Source organism: Anomaloglossus baeobatrachus, chromosome 11 (genome assembly GCF_048569485.1).
Source record: "Anomaloglossus baeobatrachus isolate aAnoBae1 chromosome 11, aAnoBae1.hap1, whole genome shotgun sequence".
NCBI lineage: Eukaryota > Metazoa > Chordata > Amphibia > Anura > Aromobatidae > Anomaloglossus > Anomaloglossus baeobatrachus.
The window spans coordinates 189,211,723-189,226,405 of record NC_134363.1 but is presented as its reverse complement, the minus strand read 5'-3'; the positions used below and the strand labels follow the sequence as shown (position 1 = coordinate 189,226,405).

General features: G+C 55.8%; 1 protein-coding gene across 1 annotated transcript; it reads right to left on the bottom strand.

The window, feature by feature from the left end:
* Nucleotides 1-6,356: 6,356 nt before the first annotated feature.
* SC5D (sterol-C5-desaturase) lies at nucleotides 6,357-13,722 on the bottom strand. The gene is made up of 5 exons (XM_075327674.1): nucleotides 13,614-13,722; nucleotides 9,989-10,206; nucleotides 8,959-9,091; nucleotides 7,686-7,786; nucleotides 6,357-7,482 (listed from the first exon to the last, which is right to left on the bottom strand). The coding sequence occupies exons 2-5, from the start codon at nucleotides 10,196-10,198 to the stop codon at nucleotides 7,075-7,077; spliced, it is 852 nt and encodes a 283-aa protein (XP_075183789.1). The 5' UTR covers nucleotides 10,199-10,206; nucleotides 13,614-13,722; the 3' UTR covers nucleotides 6,357-7,074.
* Between the last annotated feature and the right edge of the window lie 961 nt (nucleotides 13,723-14,683).

The following is a 14,683-nucleotide window of genomic DNA, read 5'->3' as shown; positions in this document are numbered from 1 at the left end:
TCAAATCCAGACTTAAGACGGAAAGACCCACAAACAAGCAAGACCTGAAGGCTGCGGCTGTAAAGGCCTAGCAAAGCATTAAGAAGGAGAAAACCCAGCGTTTGGTGATGTCCATGGGTTCCAGACTTAAGGCAGTGATTGCCTCCAAAGAATTCGCAACAAAATATTGAAATTAAAAATATTTTGTTTGGGTTTGGTTTATTTGTCCAATTACTTTTGACCTCCTAAAATGTGGAGTGTTTGTAAAGAAATGTGACAATTCCTACAATTTCTATCAGATATTTTTGTTCAAACCTTCAAATTAAACGTTACAATCTGCACTTGAATTCTGTTGTAGAGGTTTCATTTCAAATCCAATGTGGTGGCATGCAGAGCCCAACTCGCGAAAATTGTGTCACTGTCCAAATATTTCTGGACCTAACTGTATATATATATATATATATATATATATATATATATATATATATATACACTGTATGTGTGTATACATACAGCTGAAACCCTTGCTTGATTTTCCCTCCGCTCTCTATGCAGACACATCTGCAGGTTTTTCCTTCTGCTCTCTATAAAGACACATCTGCAGGTTTTTCATTCTGCTCTCTATAAAGACACATCTGTAGGTTTTTCTCCTGTGTTAGATCAATTAGAAATCAAAATTATTTCTATTTGCCAAATGCCAAAATAATGAGAGAGAGAAGGTTTTCAGGCATTTTTATTTTTTTCTGCACAGTAAAGTTTCCTCCATGTCATTAGTATTTGATGCCATTGCCCTGAAGCTTCTTTCACACATCCATGAAAACTACGCACGTTTTGCGCGGACGTGTATAAGGTGCGTATGGCCCTCCTTGTGCTGCCATTTCGGCAAATGAGTGTTCTGTTCTCCATGTGCTATCCCTGATAACACACGGAGAACAGGTACTTTCTGCTCACCTGTCCCTGACGCTGCTGTCCGTGGTGCTGATGTCTTCCGCTCTGCGGTCTCCGGCCCTGCTGACTCCCCTCTGCTGCTGCTTCCGGTCCTCGGTGCAGTGAATATGCGATGAGCATAATGAGCGGGGGTTGGAAGCAATTGACAAAGCGGCAGAGACAGCAGAGAAGGTGAGTGTAGAAAGTCATTTTATTTGACAGAAACGTGGTTTTCTCCGGTGTCACATGGAGCACATCCATGCGGTCCGTGTGACACCCGTGCTGCTGGAGAAAAACGGACATGTCTACGTGTGGAGCACACGGATACACACGCAGACTAATTGATTTTAATGGGTCTAGGTGTGTCTGTGTCTCCGGTACGTGTGAAAACGGACGTCACACGTACCGGAGACACAGATGTGTGAAGAGAGCCTGACACGGTGTGACTTGGGGGAAACATTTTGAATCTCCTTTTACTCCTGACAGATCTAGTGAACCTGAGCCATGTTTGGAGGTCGCCGCTGGCACCGGCTTTTTCAGCTTTGCCCATATATTTTCCATAGGACTAAGATCAGGGCTTTGTGATGGCCACTCCAAAACATTGACTTTATCCTTAAGCCACTTTGCAACCAGTTTGGCAGTAGCTTTGTGTCATTGTCCATTTGAAAGACCCATTTCAGCCCAAGCTTTAAGTTCCTGGCTGATGTCTTGAGATGTTCTTCAGTATTGACACAATCTTACCAGCTTCCGCCAGCATCTTCACAAGGTCTTTTGCTTTTGTTCTTGGGTTGATTTGCTTATGTCTGACCAACGGACGTTCATCTCTAGTACACAGAACCCGTCTCCTTCCTGAGCAGTATGATGGCTGGACATTCCCATCTTGTTTGTATTTGTACTTGTGTATAATTGTTTGTACAGATGAACGAGGCGCCTTCAGGTATCTGGAAATTGCACCCAAAGATGAACCAGACTTGTGTGCTTGTCTATACCGTGCCGCATGTTGTACTCCCCTCCGTACCATGCCACATGTTGTATTCTTGTACGTACTGGCTGTCTGCTGTACCCTTGTCTCTACCCCGCCACATCTTGTGTTCTCGCCCGTACTGGGCCACTTGTTGTTTTTCTTGTACATACCGGGCTGCGTGTTGTACTCTCACCTGTACCCCGCTGTGTGTTGTACTCTCACCTGTACCCCGCTGTGTGTTGTACTCTCACCTGTACCCCGCTGTGTGTTGTACTCTCACCTATACCCCGCTGTGTGTTGTACTCTCACCTGTACCCCGCTGTGTGTTGTACTCTCACCTGTACCCCGCTGTGTGTTGTACTCTCACCTGTACTGTGACACTTGTTGTGCTCTCATCTATACCAAGCTGCATGTTGTGCTCTCACCTGTACCGCATGTTGTACTCTTGACCGAACCCCGCCGCGTATTGTGTTCACACTTGTACCCCGCCCCATGTTGTACTCTTGCCCGAACCCCGCAGCTTGGTGTACTCTCATACGTACCAGGTCGCATGTTGTACTCTCGTCTGTACTTCGCTGCGTGCTGTACTCTCGCCCATACCGCACCGCGAGTTGTACTCTCATCTTAACCCCGCTGTGTGCTGTACTCTTGTCTGTACCCTGCTGCGTGCTGTCCTCTCACCCATACTGTGCTGCGTGTTGTGCTCTCACCCGTATCATGCTGCGTGCTGCACTCTCGTCTGTACCGCGTTGCGTGCTGCATTCTCGTCTGTACCGTGTTGCACTCTCGTCTGTACCCCGCTGCGTGCTGCACTCTCGTCTGTACCGCGTTGCGTGCTGCATTCTCGTCTGGACCGCGTTGCGTGCTGCACTCTCGTCTGGACCGCGTTGCGTGCTGCACTCTCGTCTGGACCGCGTTGCGTGCTGCACTCTCGTCTGGACCGCGTTGCGTGTTGCACTCTCGTCTGGACCGCGTTGCGTGCTGCACTCTCGTCTGGACCGCTTTGCGTGCTGCACTTTCGTCTGAACCGCGTTGCGTGCTGCACTCTCGTCTGTACAGCGCTGCGTGCTGCACTCTCGTCTGTACCCCGCTGCGTGCTGCACTCTCGTCTGTACCCCGCTGCGTGCTGCACTCTCGTCTGTACCCCGCTGCGTGCTGCACTCTCGTCCGTACCCCGCTGCGTGCTGCACTCTCGTCCGTACCCCGCTGCGTGCTGCACTCTCGTCCGTACCCCGCTGCGTGCTGCACTCTCGTCCGTACCCCGCTGCGTGCTGCACTCTCGTCTGTACCCCGCTGCCCTCTCGTCTGTACCCCGCTGCGTGCTGCACTCTCGTCCGTACACCGCTGCGTGCTGCCCTCTCGTCCGTACACCGCTGCGTGCTGCTCTCTCGTCCGTACACCGCTGCGTGCTGCACTCTCGTCCGTACACCGCTGCGTGCTGCACTCTCGTCCGTACCCCGCTGCGTGCTGCACTCTCGTCCGTACCCCGCTGCGTGCTGCCCTCTCGTCCGTACCCCGCTGCGTGCTGCACTCGTCCGTACCCCGCTGCGTGCTGCACTCTTGTCTGTACCCCGCTGCGTGCTGCACTCTCGTCTGTACCGCGTTGCGTGCTGCACTCTCGTCTGTACTCCGCTGCGTGCTGCACTAGTCTGTACCCCGCTGCGTGCTGCCCTCTCGTCCGTACCCCGCTGCGTGCTGCCCTCTCGTCCGTACCCCGCTGCGTGCTGCCCTCTCGTCCGTACCCCGCTGCGTGCTGCACTCTCGTCCGTACCCCGCTGCGTGCTGCACTCTCGTCCGTACCCCGCTGCGTGCTGCACTCTCGTCCGTACCCCGCTGCGTGCTGCACTCTCGTCCGTACCCCGCTGCGTGCTGCACTCTCGTCCGTACCCCGCTGCGTGCTGCACTCTCGTCCGTACCCCGCTGCGTGCTGCACTCTCGTCCGTACCCCGTTGCGTGCTGCACTCTCGTCCGTACCCCGCTGCGTGCTGCACTCTCGTCCGTACCCCGTTGCGTGCTGCACTCTCGTCCGTACCCCGTTGCGTGCTGCACTCTCGTCTGTACCCCGCTGCGTGCTGCACTCTCGTCCGTACCCCGTTGCGTGCTGCACTCGTCTGTACCCCGCTGCGTGCTGCACTCTCGTCCGTACCCCGCTGCGTGCTGCACTCTCGTCCGTACCCCGTTGCGTGCTGCACTCTCGTCCGTACCCCGCTGCGTGCTGCACTCTTGTCCGTACCCCGTTGCGTGCTGCACTCTCGTCCGTACCCCGCTGCGTGCTGCACTCTCGTCCGTACCCCGCTGCGTGCTGCACTCTCGTCTGTACCCCGTTGCGTGCTGCACTCTCGTCTGTGCTTCGCCATGACGTGTATATACTGCTCCGTGTTTTTACAACTTGAGGACATTTTTATTTCCAGATTTTCTCGTCTGAGGAGTAACCCCGCGATTGCTGGAGCCGACACTCGTGCAGCGGCTGTAAATCCTCTCTTCCCGCGGCTGCGGTTGACACTTTGCCGACTTGGCCCCATTTCCCGGCCCTCGCCCCCCGTCACTGTGGTTTTGGAGGGCGAGTTGCTGGAGCCGGTTACACGCAGACGTCTCGGCTTCTTCTTCCTGTACACGGCCAGCGCTGTCATCAGATCGTATTTCTTACTCACAGATGGGGCGACCGCCATGGTGATAAGCGGAGGGCCGGTAACACCGCAGCTCGGGGGTCTCTCTGCCACACCGGAGCGCGGGCAGCAGGAAACGTCCGAGAACAGATGATAATATGGGAAACACATGGCTCGATGTTAACCCCTCCAGCGCTGAGCACACGGCGGTCACCGCTGCTCTGCAGCCCAGATGTAACCATGTCATTTATTAGTTCTGACATTATAAAATATTAGCTCCTAACACCCGCGATAGTGCCGCCATATGACGCTGCCGATCAGCGCAATCAGACATCTGTATGTGGCTGCATATGCTGGATCACCCTGCAGCACAGAGTATTTCAGGAGTGTCCTGTATCAGATGCAGCCATTAGCAGGAGGCAGGAATGGTCCTGGGGGGTAAGTGGACCCGCCGCCTCCATACAGTAGAATATATCTCTGTGCATCATGTATATATGTGTTATATAGGAGCGGGCCATTATTACTGCATATACAGACACCACGGAGCTGCCGCCCGGTCACCGACGCTGCGTCTATGAGGCCAATTGCTCCAGCGGTGGTCACCTCTGTACACAGACCCAGCCTGCTATAGAGTACGTGCCCTGTTAGGATGAATGCTGTCAATCAGTGGTGGGAAAAAGGAGAAAAAATACAAGTCATATCCATGACGGCAGCGGGGCAAGTAAAAGGCTGCAGCAATGGTTTCCTATAATAATAGCAATTCACGTCAGGCTTAAAAGAGGCTGATAAACGTCCGCGCTCATTGTATAATCCCGACTGGAGACGATCAGTAAATCAGAAGTCCTGCGCCGCCGCCCCCGCGCAGAGAGTGACGCTGCGCAGCACATGCTCTGCACATGGCGACTAGACCTGACGCTGCGCTGAATTACAGGGAGCGGGCGCCATCTAGTGGACATTCCCCCCACTACGGCTCATTGGCCAGAAATCTGCGCAGTTCACACATTGCAAAGACCCAAAGAATAAAGTGTAACTCACCAAAAAGGTAAAGAAAATCACGGAAAACAAAACGCCGCAACTACCATCAACACACAGCACTAATGCACTGCAGGACGCGGGGGCAGCACGGCGGGGTGCGGAGACCCCACTCACCCCCACCACTCAGCTGCCCGGTGATAGAAATGCACCCACATAATGTGATCCGATAGTCAGGGCGTCACGAATGCGGTAAACTGGAGGAGGAGACTTTAGTGATATAAGCTTATCTACAGTACAGCTGGTGGAGGAGACTTTAGTGACATCGGCTTATCTACCGTACAGCTGGTGGAGCAGACTTTGGTGATGTAAACTTATCTACCGTACAGCTGGTGGAGCAGACTTTAGTGACATCGGCTTATCTACAGTACAGCTGGTGGAGCAGACTTTGGTGACATCGGCTTATCTACACTACAGCTGGTGGAGCAGACTTTGGTAACATCGGCTTATCTAAAGTACAGCTGGTGGAGTAGACTTTAGTGACGTCGGTTTATTTACAGTACAGCTGGTGGAGCAGACTTTGGTGACTGGCTTATCTAAAGTACAGCCGGTGGAGCAGACTTTGGTGACATGGCTGACTTACAGTACAGCCGGTGGAGCAGACTTTGTGACATGGCTGACTTACAGTACAGCCGGTGGAGCAGACTTTGTGACATGGCTGACTTACAGTACAGCTGGGCGACGTTGACTTACTTACAATACAGCTGGTGGAGTAGACTTTGGTGATGTCAGTTTATCTACAGTACAGCTGGTGGAGGAGACTATGGTGACGTTGACTTACTTACAGTACAGCAGGTGGAGTAGACTTTAGTGTCCTCTCCGGATCTTTTCCACTTATAAAAACACCGTTGTTCATTATGAAACTATTTTATTTCTCGTCCTCGTATCATGAACATAAAATATACCGTCCTCTGATTGGCTCTCAGATCTGATATATACATGAAGTGACGTGTGATTCGCGGCCGTCCCCCTGCACCGGAGGCTACGGGAGCGCAGGTGACAGACCGCAGTGTCTGCATTATAGATCCCAGCAAGAAGAGGGATCTGTTCCCACCCTCCTGAGATTACTGGGAATCGGACGGGTCCACGCTTTATGGCCGCGGCACAATTCACCGAGGCGGTAACGTGTGGCCCCGGCTGTCGGCTCAGGAGCCTCAGATGTCTCCGCACGGGTCGTACAGTAAAATGCCCGGAATGACAGCACGACGGCCGGCGAAGCCTCACAGAAAGGAGTGGAGCCGGTTCCATTTCTGCGGCAGCCAGGCCCGGGGCGGAGGAGTGACAATCCCCATCCTCGGACTTTGCTCCTGCCGTAGTCTGGTGATACGGTGTCTGCTCAGGGTCAGTAATCGGTGCCGATATCTGATCAGTTCTTTCCGCACCTTCGAGCTTTGTGGCCCCTGATTAGTCGTCATTCATTAACCGCTGCAATTACACAGAGATACAGGGCAGACCCCCTGAGTGGACCCCAGGACAGGAAGAGGTTAATCAGCTGAGGTTGCAGTTCCTCCAATTATATAAGTGGTGCAGGTTGACGCCGGCCGCCATCTTTGCTGCGCCGACACCTCAATCGCTCTTCTTGGCTTTGCCGTTCTCTTGCGCCAGTTTCCTGCACAGGTCGTGGGGGCCGTTCCCTTCCAGGGCGGACGGGTTCTTGTAGGACCCCCCGATTTTATCCCAAAGTGTGAAATACTGCCCAAAGTTGTAGTCGAAGTAGAGGTGGTGGTCGGTGTGATGAGCAGCGCCGTTGATGACGCTCTCGAAGGCCTTAGGGACGCGGTAATCCCCGTCATGGATGGACACGGTCCAGATATTCACAAAGATGTAGAGGCCCAGGTAGGTGACCTTGTGCAGCGGGAAGATGAAGGGGTAGACGTGGTACGGGAGGCTCTGCAGGAAGCCGTCCAGCGGGTGGAAGGCGTGGCTGGCGAACGGCGTGGTCACCTTCCACACGTGGTGAGGCTTGTGCACGTTCTGAAAGACACAAGGAGGGTCCCACGTCATGAAGGACAGCAACAGTCCTCTAATCTGGACACTATGGACATCGGTGCCCGACTATCAGACCCCCGGAAATATGGCACCCCGATAATCAGAGACTGCAACAAAGCTCCTGGAAACTGCGAAAAACCTACAAAGAGACCACAATCCGGAGTGATCGGTGCACGGGGGCGGCGTACCTTGTACATCAGCTTGTGGTGCAGGAAGCGATGGATCCAGTAGATGCACATATCCGTGAAGAAGAGGAACGAGAACATACTGAGGAGGACGCCAAACCAGCCTGGGGGAGGGGCAACAAAGCGCATCAGTCATATACGCACAGTGCGGGGCGACCGCGAATACATCCGAGCCTGAGCTACATCCTGTATTATACTCCAGAGCTGCACTCACTATTCTGCTGGTGCAGTCACTGTGTACATACATTACATTACAGATCCTGAGTTACCTCCTGTATTATACTCCAGAGCTGCACTCACTATTCTGCTGGTGCAGTCACTGTCTACATACATTACTGATCCTGAGTTACCTCCTGTATTATACTCCAGAGCTGCACTCACTATTCTGCTGGTGCAGTCACTGTCTACATACATTACTGATCCTGAGTTACCTCCTGTATTATACTCAAGAGCTGCACTCACTATTCTGCTGGTGTAGTCACTGTGTACATACATTACATTACTGATCTTGAGTTACCTCCTGTATTATACTCAAGAGCTGCACTCACTATTCTGCTGGTGTAGTCACTATGTACATACATTACTGATCCTGAGTTACCTCCTGTATTATACTCCAGAGCTGCACTCACTATTCTGCTGGTGCAGTCACTGTGTACATACATTACATTACTGATCCTGAGTTACCTCCTGTATTATACTCCAGAGCTGCACTCACTATTCTGCTCGTGCAGTCACTGTGTACATACATTACATTACTGATCCTGAGTTACCTCATGTATTATCCTCCAGAGCTGCACTCACTATTCTGCTGGTGCAGTCACTGTGTACATACATTACATTACTGATCCTGAGTTACCTCCTGTATTATCCTCAGAGTTGCGCTCACTATTCTGCTGGTGCAGTCACTGTGTACATACATTACTAATCCTGAGTCACCTCCTGTATTATACTCCAGAGCTGCATTCACTATTCTGCTGGTGCAGTCGCTGTGGACATACATTACTTATCTTGACTTAGATCCTGTAGTATATACAGAGCTGAACTCCTCAGCATTCCCTGCTTGTTCAGTATCTGTGTACCTTTACTCCTGGAGTTTTGCAGTCACTGCCCCCGGCATTACTGGATCTCCACTAATCTGTCAGAGAAGCTTGCTGGTTTCCAATAAGTACCCGCAGATTTGTAAATGCAGCTCTGAAGCATGACACAACGTAGTGTGCACAGTGTTATCGTGCAGTTAGAGGTGCGGTTATGGCGCCCTGTGCACTCGCTCTCTTACCGTAGGGGGAGCCGTCGATGTTGTCATAAAGCCGGCTGTACCCCCGGACTTCAGCGAAGAACAGGCCGACGGTCGGGACACTCATCCACGGCATGGACTTCAGGGAGTAGGTGATCTCTCGTCGCACCTGATTCTGTAGCAAAAAAAAGGAGAAAACAGTGAGTGCAGCTCTGAGGACTCGGCGGAAGAAGACTGGGCCCAGCCCATTACACGCCCTCCATACTGATGCTCTCCTAGGCCAGAACTATCGGGCCACAACGCTATTCATGTCATGTGATGGTCGGGGGCGGAGAACAGACTGTCAACACAGCTCTGGAGGATAAGACACGATGTAACAGCAGAACAGTGAATGCAGCTCTGGAGGATAAGAGACGATGTAACAGCAGAATAGTGAATGCAGCTCTGGAGGATAAGATATGATGTAACAGCAGCTCTGGAGGATAAGACACGATGTAACAGCAGAATAGTGATTGCAGCTCTGGAGTAGAAGACATGATGTAACAGCAGAATAGTGATTGCAGCTCTGGAGTAGAAGACATGATGTCACAGCAGAATAGTGATTGCAGCTCTGGAGTAGAAGACATGATGTCACAGCAGAATAGTGATTGCAGCTCTGGAGTAGAAGACATGATGTCACAGCAGAATAGTGATTGCAGCTCTGGAGTAGAAGACATGATGTAACAGCAGAATAGTGATTGCAGCTCTGGAGTAGAAGACATGATGTAACAGCAGAATAGTGATTGCAGCTCTGGAATAGAAGACATGATGTAACAGCAGAATAGTGACTGCAGCTTTGGAGGATAAGACACAATGTAATAGCAGAATAGTGATTTCAGCTCTGGAGTAGAAGACATGATGAAACAGCAGAATAGGGAGTGCAGCTCTGGAGGAGAAGAGACATTGGAGCCGACAGACAATAGATGATACAAGGTGTCATACATTGTATAAATAAATGTAGAAAAACTGTAAAACGCCATTTAAAGGGGAACTCCCGAGCGAGACACCGGAGATCAATCACACGACTGCTCACCTCCAGGAACTGCGGGTGCTTCATCAGAGAGTGATCGAATATGAAGAAGTAACTGAGACCCCCAAAGAGGAAGTAGATGACGACGGCCCCCAGATTGGTGACCAGGAGGAGGCTGATGAGCTGTCGGAGGGGGTCGTCCTCGCTCCAGGACGCCGGGTACACGTGAGGGGTGAAGAAGTGATCGTCTGCCACGTTCAGGACGAGATCCATGGCGGCCCCTGAAACCAGAACCCCACATCGCTCACAGCCCCCCGTCTGATGGGCGCCAAAGAGGTCACCCTGTACTGATATCAGCTGTACTGTACCCCACTCTCCCCTGCACCCGCAGCTCTCACCTCTACCCCCACTCTCCACCGTACCCCACTCTCCCCTGCACCCGCAGCTCTCACCTCTACCCCCACTCTCCACCGTACCCCACTCTCCCCTGCACCCGCAGCTCTCACCTCTACCCCCACTCTCCACCGTACCCCACTCTCCCCTGCACCCGCAGCTCTCACCTCTACCCCCACTCTCCACCGTACCCCACCCTCCCCTGCACCCGCAGCTCTCACCTCTACCCCCACTCTCCACCGTACCCCACTCTCCCCTGCACCCCCACTCTCCACCGTACCCCACCCTCCCCTGCACCCGCAGCTCTCACCTCTACCCCCACTCTCCACCGTACCCCACCCTCCCCTGCACCCGCAGCTCTCACCTCTACCCCCACTCTCCACCGTACCCCACTCTCCCCTGCACCCCCAGCTCTCACCTCTACCCCCACTCTCCACCGTACCCCACCCTCCCCTGCACCCGCAGCTCTCACCTCTACCCCCACTCTCCACCGTACCCCACCCTCCCCTGCACCCGCAGCTCTCACCTCTACCCCCACTCTCCACCGTACCCTACTCTCCCCTGCACTCGAAGCTCTCACCTCTACCCTCCACGCTCTCCTCTGTATCCCCCAGCTGTCTCCTGTACTCCCCGCTCTCCTCTGTATCCCCCAGCTGTCTCCTGTACGCCACGCTCTCCTGTGTATCCCCAGCTGTCTCCTGTACTCCACGCTCTCCTCTGTATCCCCCAGCTGTCTCCTGTACTCCACGCTCTCCTCTGTATCCCCCAGCTGTCTCCTGTACTCCACGCTCTCCTCTGTATCCCCCAGCTGTCTCCTGTACTCCACGTTCTCCTCTGTATCCCCCGGCTGTCTCCTGTACGCCACGTTCTCCTCTGTATCCCCCGGCTGTCTCCTGTACACCACGCTCTCCTCTGTATCCCCCAGCTGTCTCCTGTACACCACGCTCTCCTCTGTATCCCCCAGCTGTCTCCTGTACTCCACGCTCTCCTCTCTATCCCCCAGCTGTCTCCTGTACGCCACGTTCTCCTCTGTATCCCCCGGCTGTCTCCTGTACACCACGCTCTCCTCTGTATCCCCCAGCTGTCTCATGTACTCCACACTCTCCTCTGTATCCCCCAGCTGTCTCCTGTACTCCACGCTCTCCTCTCTATCCCCAAGCTGTCTCCTGTACTCCACGCTCTCCTCTGTATCCCCCAGCTGTCTCATGTACTCCACGCTCTCCTCTGTATCCCCCAGCTGTCTCATGTACTCCACGCTCTCCTCTCTATCCCTCAGCTGTCTCCTGTACTCCACGCTCTCCTCTGTATCCCCCAGCTGTCTCCTGTACTCCACGCTCTCCTCTGTATCCCCCAGCTGTCTCCTGTACTCCACGCTCTCCTCTGTATCCCCCAGCTGTCTCCTGTACTCCACGCTCTCCTCTGTATCCCCCAGCTGTCTCCTGTACTCCACGCTCTCCTCTCTATCCCCAAGCTGTCTCCTGTACTCCACGCTCTCCTCTGTATCCCCCAGCTGTCTCCTGTACTCCACACTCTCCTCTGTATCCCCCAGCTGTCTCCTGTACTCCACGCTCTCCTCTGTATCCCCCAGCTGTCTCCTGTACTCCACACTCTCCTCTGTATCCCCCAGCTGTCTCCTGTACTCCACGCTCTCCTCTGTATCCCCCAGCTGTCTCCTGTACTCCACGCTCTCCTCTGTATCCCCCTGCTGTCTCCTGTACTCAACCACTGTCCCCTGCACCTGTATCCCCCCTCTTCCCCACACCTACCACTCTCCAATGTATCCCTCACTCTTCCCTCTACACCCCTCTGCCCCCAATCTGTTCTATTCCCCCGCAGTCTCCTGTACCCCCCTCCGCTCTCCAATGTATCCCTTGCTCTCTCCTGTACCGCTCTTTTCTCCCCTGCACCCTGTTGTCTTTTGTACTCCCTGCTCTCCCCTGTACCTCTGTTCTCCCCTCTGCTCCCCGCAGCTCTCTCCTGTACCCACCCACTGTCCCCTGCACCTGTATCCCCTGCTCTCTCGTATTCCCGCCCCCCCGCTTTCCCCTCTGCCCCCCGCTCTCTCCCCTGTCTCCGCCGCTTTCTCCCGTACCCCCGATCTCACCTGTCTCCCCCCGCTCTCCCCCGCACTCTCCCCTCTGTCCCTGGCTCTCCCGTACCCCCCGATCTCATCTGTCTCCCCCGCACTCTCCCCTCTGCCCCCGCTCTCCCCTGTCTTCCCCGCACTCTCCCCTCTGCCCCTACTCTCCCATACCCCCCGATCTCACCTGTCTCCCCCCGCTCTCCCCCGGACTCTCCCCTCTGTCCCTGGCTCTCCCGTATCCCCCGATCTCATCTGTCTCCCCCGCACTCTCCCCTCTGTCCCCGCTCTCCCCTGTCTCCTCGCACTCTCCCCTCTGCCCCCGCTCTCCCATACCCCTTGATCTCACCTGTCTCCCCTCCCCCCGCTCTCCCCCGCACTCTCCCCTCTGCCCCCGCTCTCCCATACCCCTTGATCTCACCTGTCTCCCCTCCCCCCGCTCTCCCCCGCACTCTCCCCTCTGCCCCCGGCTCTCCTGTACCCCCCGATCTCCCCTGTCTCCCCCGCACTCTCCCCTCTGCCCCCGGCTCTCCCGTACCCCCCGTTCTCCCCCGCTCTCCCCTGTCTCCCCCGCACTCTCCCCTCTGCCCCCGGCTCTCCCGTACCCCCCGTTCTCCCCCGCTCTCCCCGTTCTCCCCCGCACTCTCCCCTCTGCCCCCGGCTCTCCCGTACCCCCCGTTCTCCCCCGCTCTCCCCTGTCTCCCCCGCACTCTCCCCTCTGCCCCCGGCTCTCCCGCACCCCCCGCTCTCCCCTGTCTCCCCCGCACTCTCCCCTCTGCCCCCGGCTCTCCCGCACCCCCCGCACTCTCCCCTCTGCCCCCGGCTCTCCCGCACCCCCCGCTCTCCCCCGCACTCTCCCCTCTGCCCCTGTCTCCCCCGCACCCCCTGTTCTCTCCCCGTAGCCCCCCGCACTCACCTGTCTCCCCCGGCTTTTCCCTCTGCCCCCCGCTCTCCCCTGTCTCCCCCGCACTTTCTCTCCCCTCTGCCCCCGGCTCTCCCGTACCCCCCGTTCTCCCCCGCTCTCCCCTGTCTCCCCCGCACTCTCCCCTGTCTCCCCCGCACTCTCCCCTCTGCCCCCGCTCTCCCCTGTCTCCCCCGCACTCTCCCCTGTACCCCCCGCTCTCCCCCGCTCTCCCCTGTCTCCCCCGCACTCTCCCCTCTGCCCCCGGCTCTCCCGCACCCCCTGTTCTCTCCCCGTACCCCCCCCGCACTCACCTGTCTCCCTCCTCGGTGTCGCTGTTCCGGCGCTGTGTCGCAGGTGTCACTGACAAGGGGGCGGGACGCGTTCTGTTGTGACAGCGGGAGGAGGCGTGACTAGATGGACTGATGTGACGTCACCTTCTCCTCAACTAGTAAGGCCATCGACAGGCCGGTCATGTGACCAGGATAACAGCAGCTGATTGGTGAAGCTCGTGTCTCCAGTCGGCAAGGGACACACCCCCATTTCTAACTGCGGATCTTCAATTGGGAGACGGGCAGTGGGTGTGGTTTCAGGTGAGCGTTGGTATAAGCGTTGTCATGGGCGGAGCTAGAAGTGCCAGTCACAGGCGGAGTTATGTGGTGCTCGTGATATAGCGACACCATGAGGTCAGTGGCTCACACTGCAGTCTGCGGACGTGACGGCAGATGGCGGGAATCTCTCCTCAGGTGACAGGCGGCGCTGTGAGGGCGGGACCGCAGAGGCGTGGCCTCAGTGTGACGTCACAGCCATATAGGAAGAGACTTCATCAGGGTGCACAGGGTCGCCCTCGCGCTGGGTTTAGCTCAGGCGGTCGCCCTCACGCTGGGTTTAGCTCAGGCGGTCGCCCTCACGCTGGGCTTAGCTCAGGCGGTCGCCCTCACGCTGGGCTTAGCTCAGGCGGTCGCCCTCACACTGGGATTAGCTCAGGCGGTCGCCCTCACGCTGGGTTTAACTCAGGCGGTCGCCCTCACGCTGGGTTTACCTCAGGCGGTCGCCCTCACGCTGGGTTTAGCTCAGGCGGTCGCCCTCACGCTGGGTTTAGCTCAGGCGGTCGCCCTCACGCTGGGCTTAGCTCAGGCGGTCGCCCTCACGCTGGGCTTAGCTCAGGCGGTCGCCCTCACACTGGGATTAGCTCAGGCGGTCGCCCTCACGCTGGGTTTAACTCAGGCGGTCGCCCTCACGCTGGGTTTACCTCAGGCGGTCGCCCTCACGCTGGGTTTAGCTCAGGCGGTCGCCCTCACGCTGGGTTTAGGTCAGGCGGTCGCCCTCACACTGGGTTTAGCTCAGGCGGTCGCGCTCACACTGGGTTTAGCTCAGGCGGCCG

Bases quoted from the DNA above. Each gene is read 5' to 3' on its own strand.
- SC5D (XM_075327674.1), bottom strand. From the start codon at position 10,198: ATGGATCTCGTCCTGAACGTGGCAGACGATCACTTCTTCACCCCTCAC. The intron at 7,787-8,958 runs GTAAGAGAGCGA...CCCCTCCCCCAG, and splicing joins CATCGACGGCTCCCCCTACG to GCTGGTTTGGCGTCCTCCTC. The intron at 7,483-7,685 runs GTACGCCGCCCC...TGTGTCTTTCAG, and splicing joins ACCACAAGCTGATGTACAAG to AACGTGCACAAGCCTCACCA.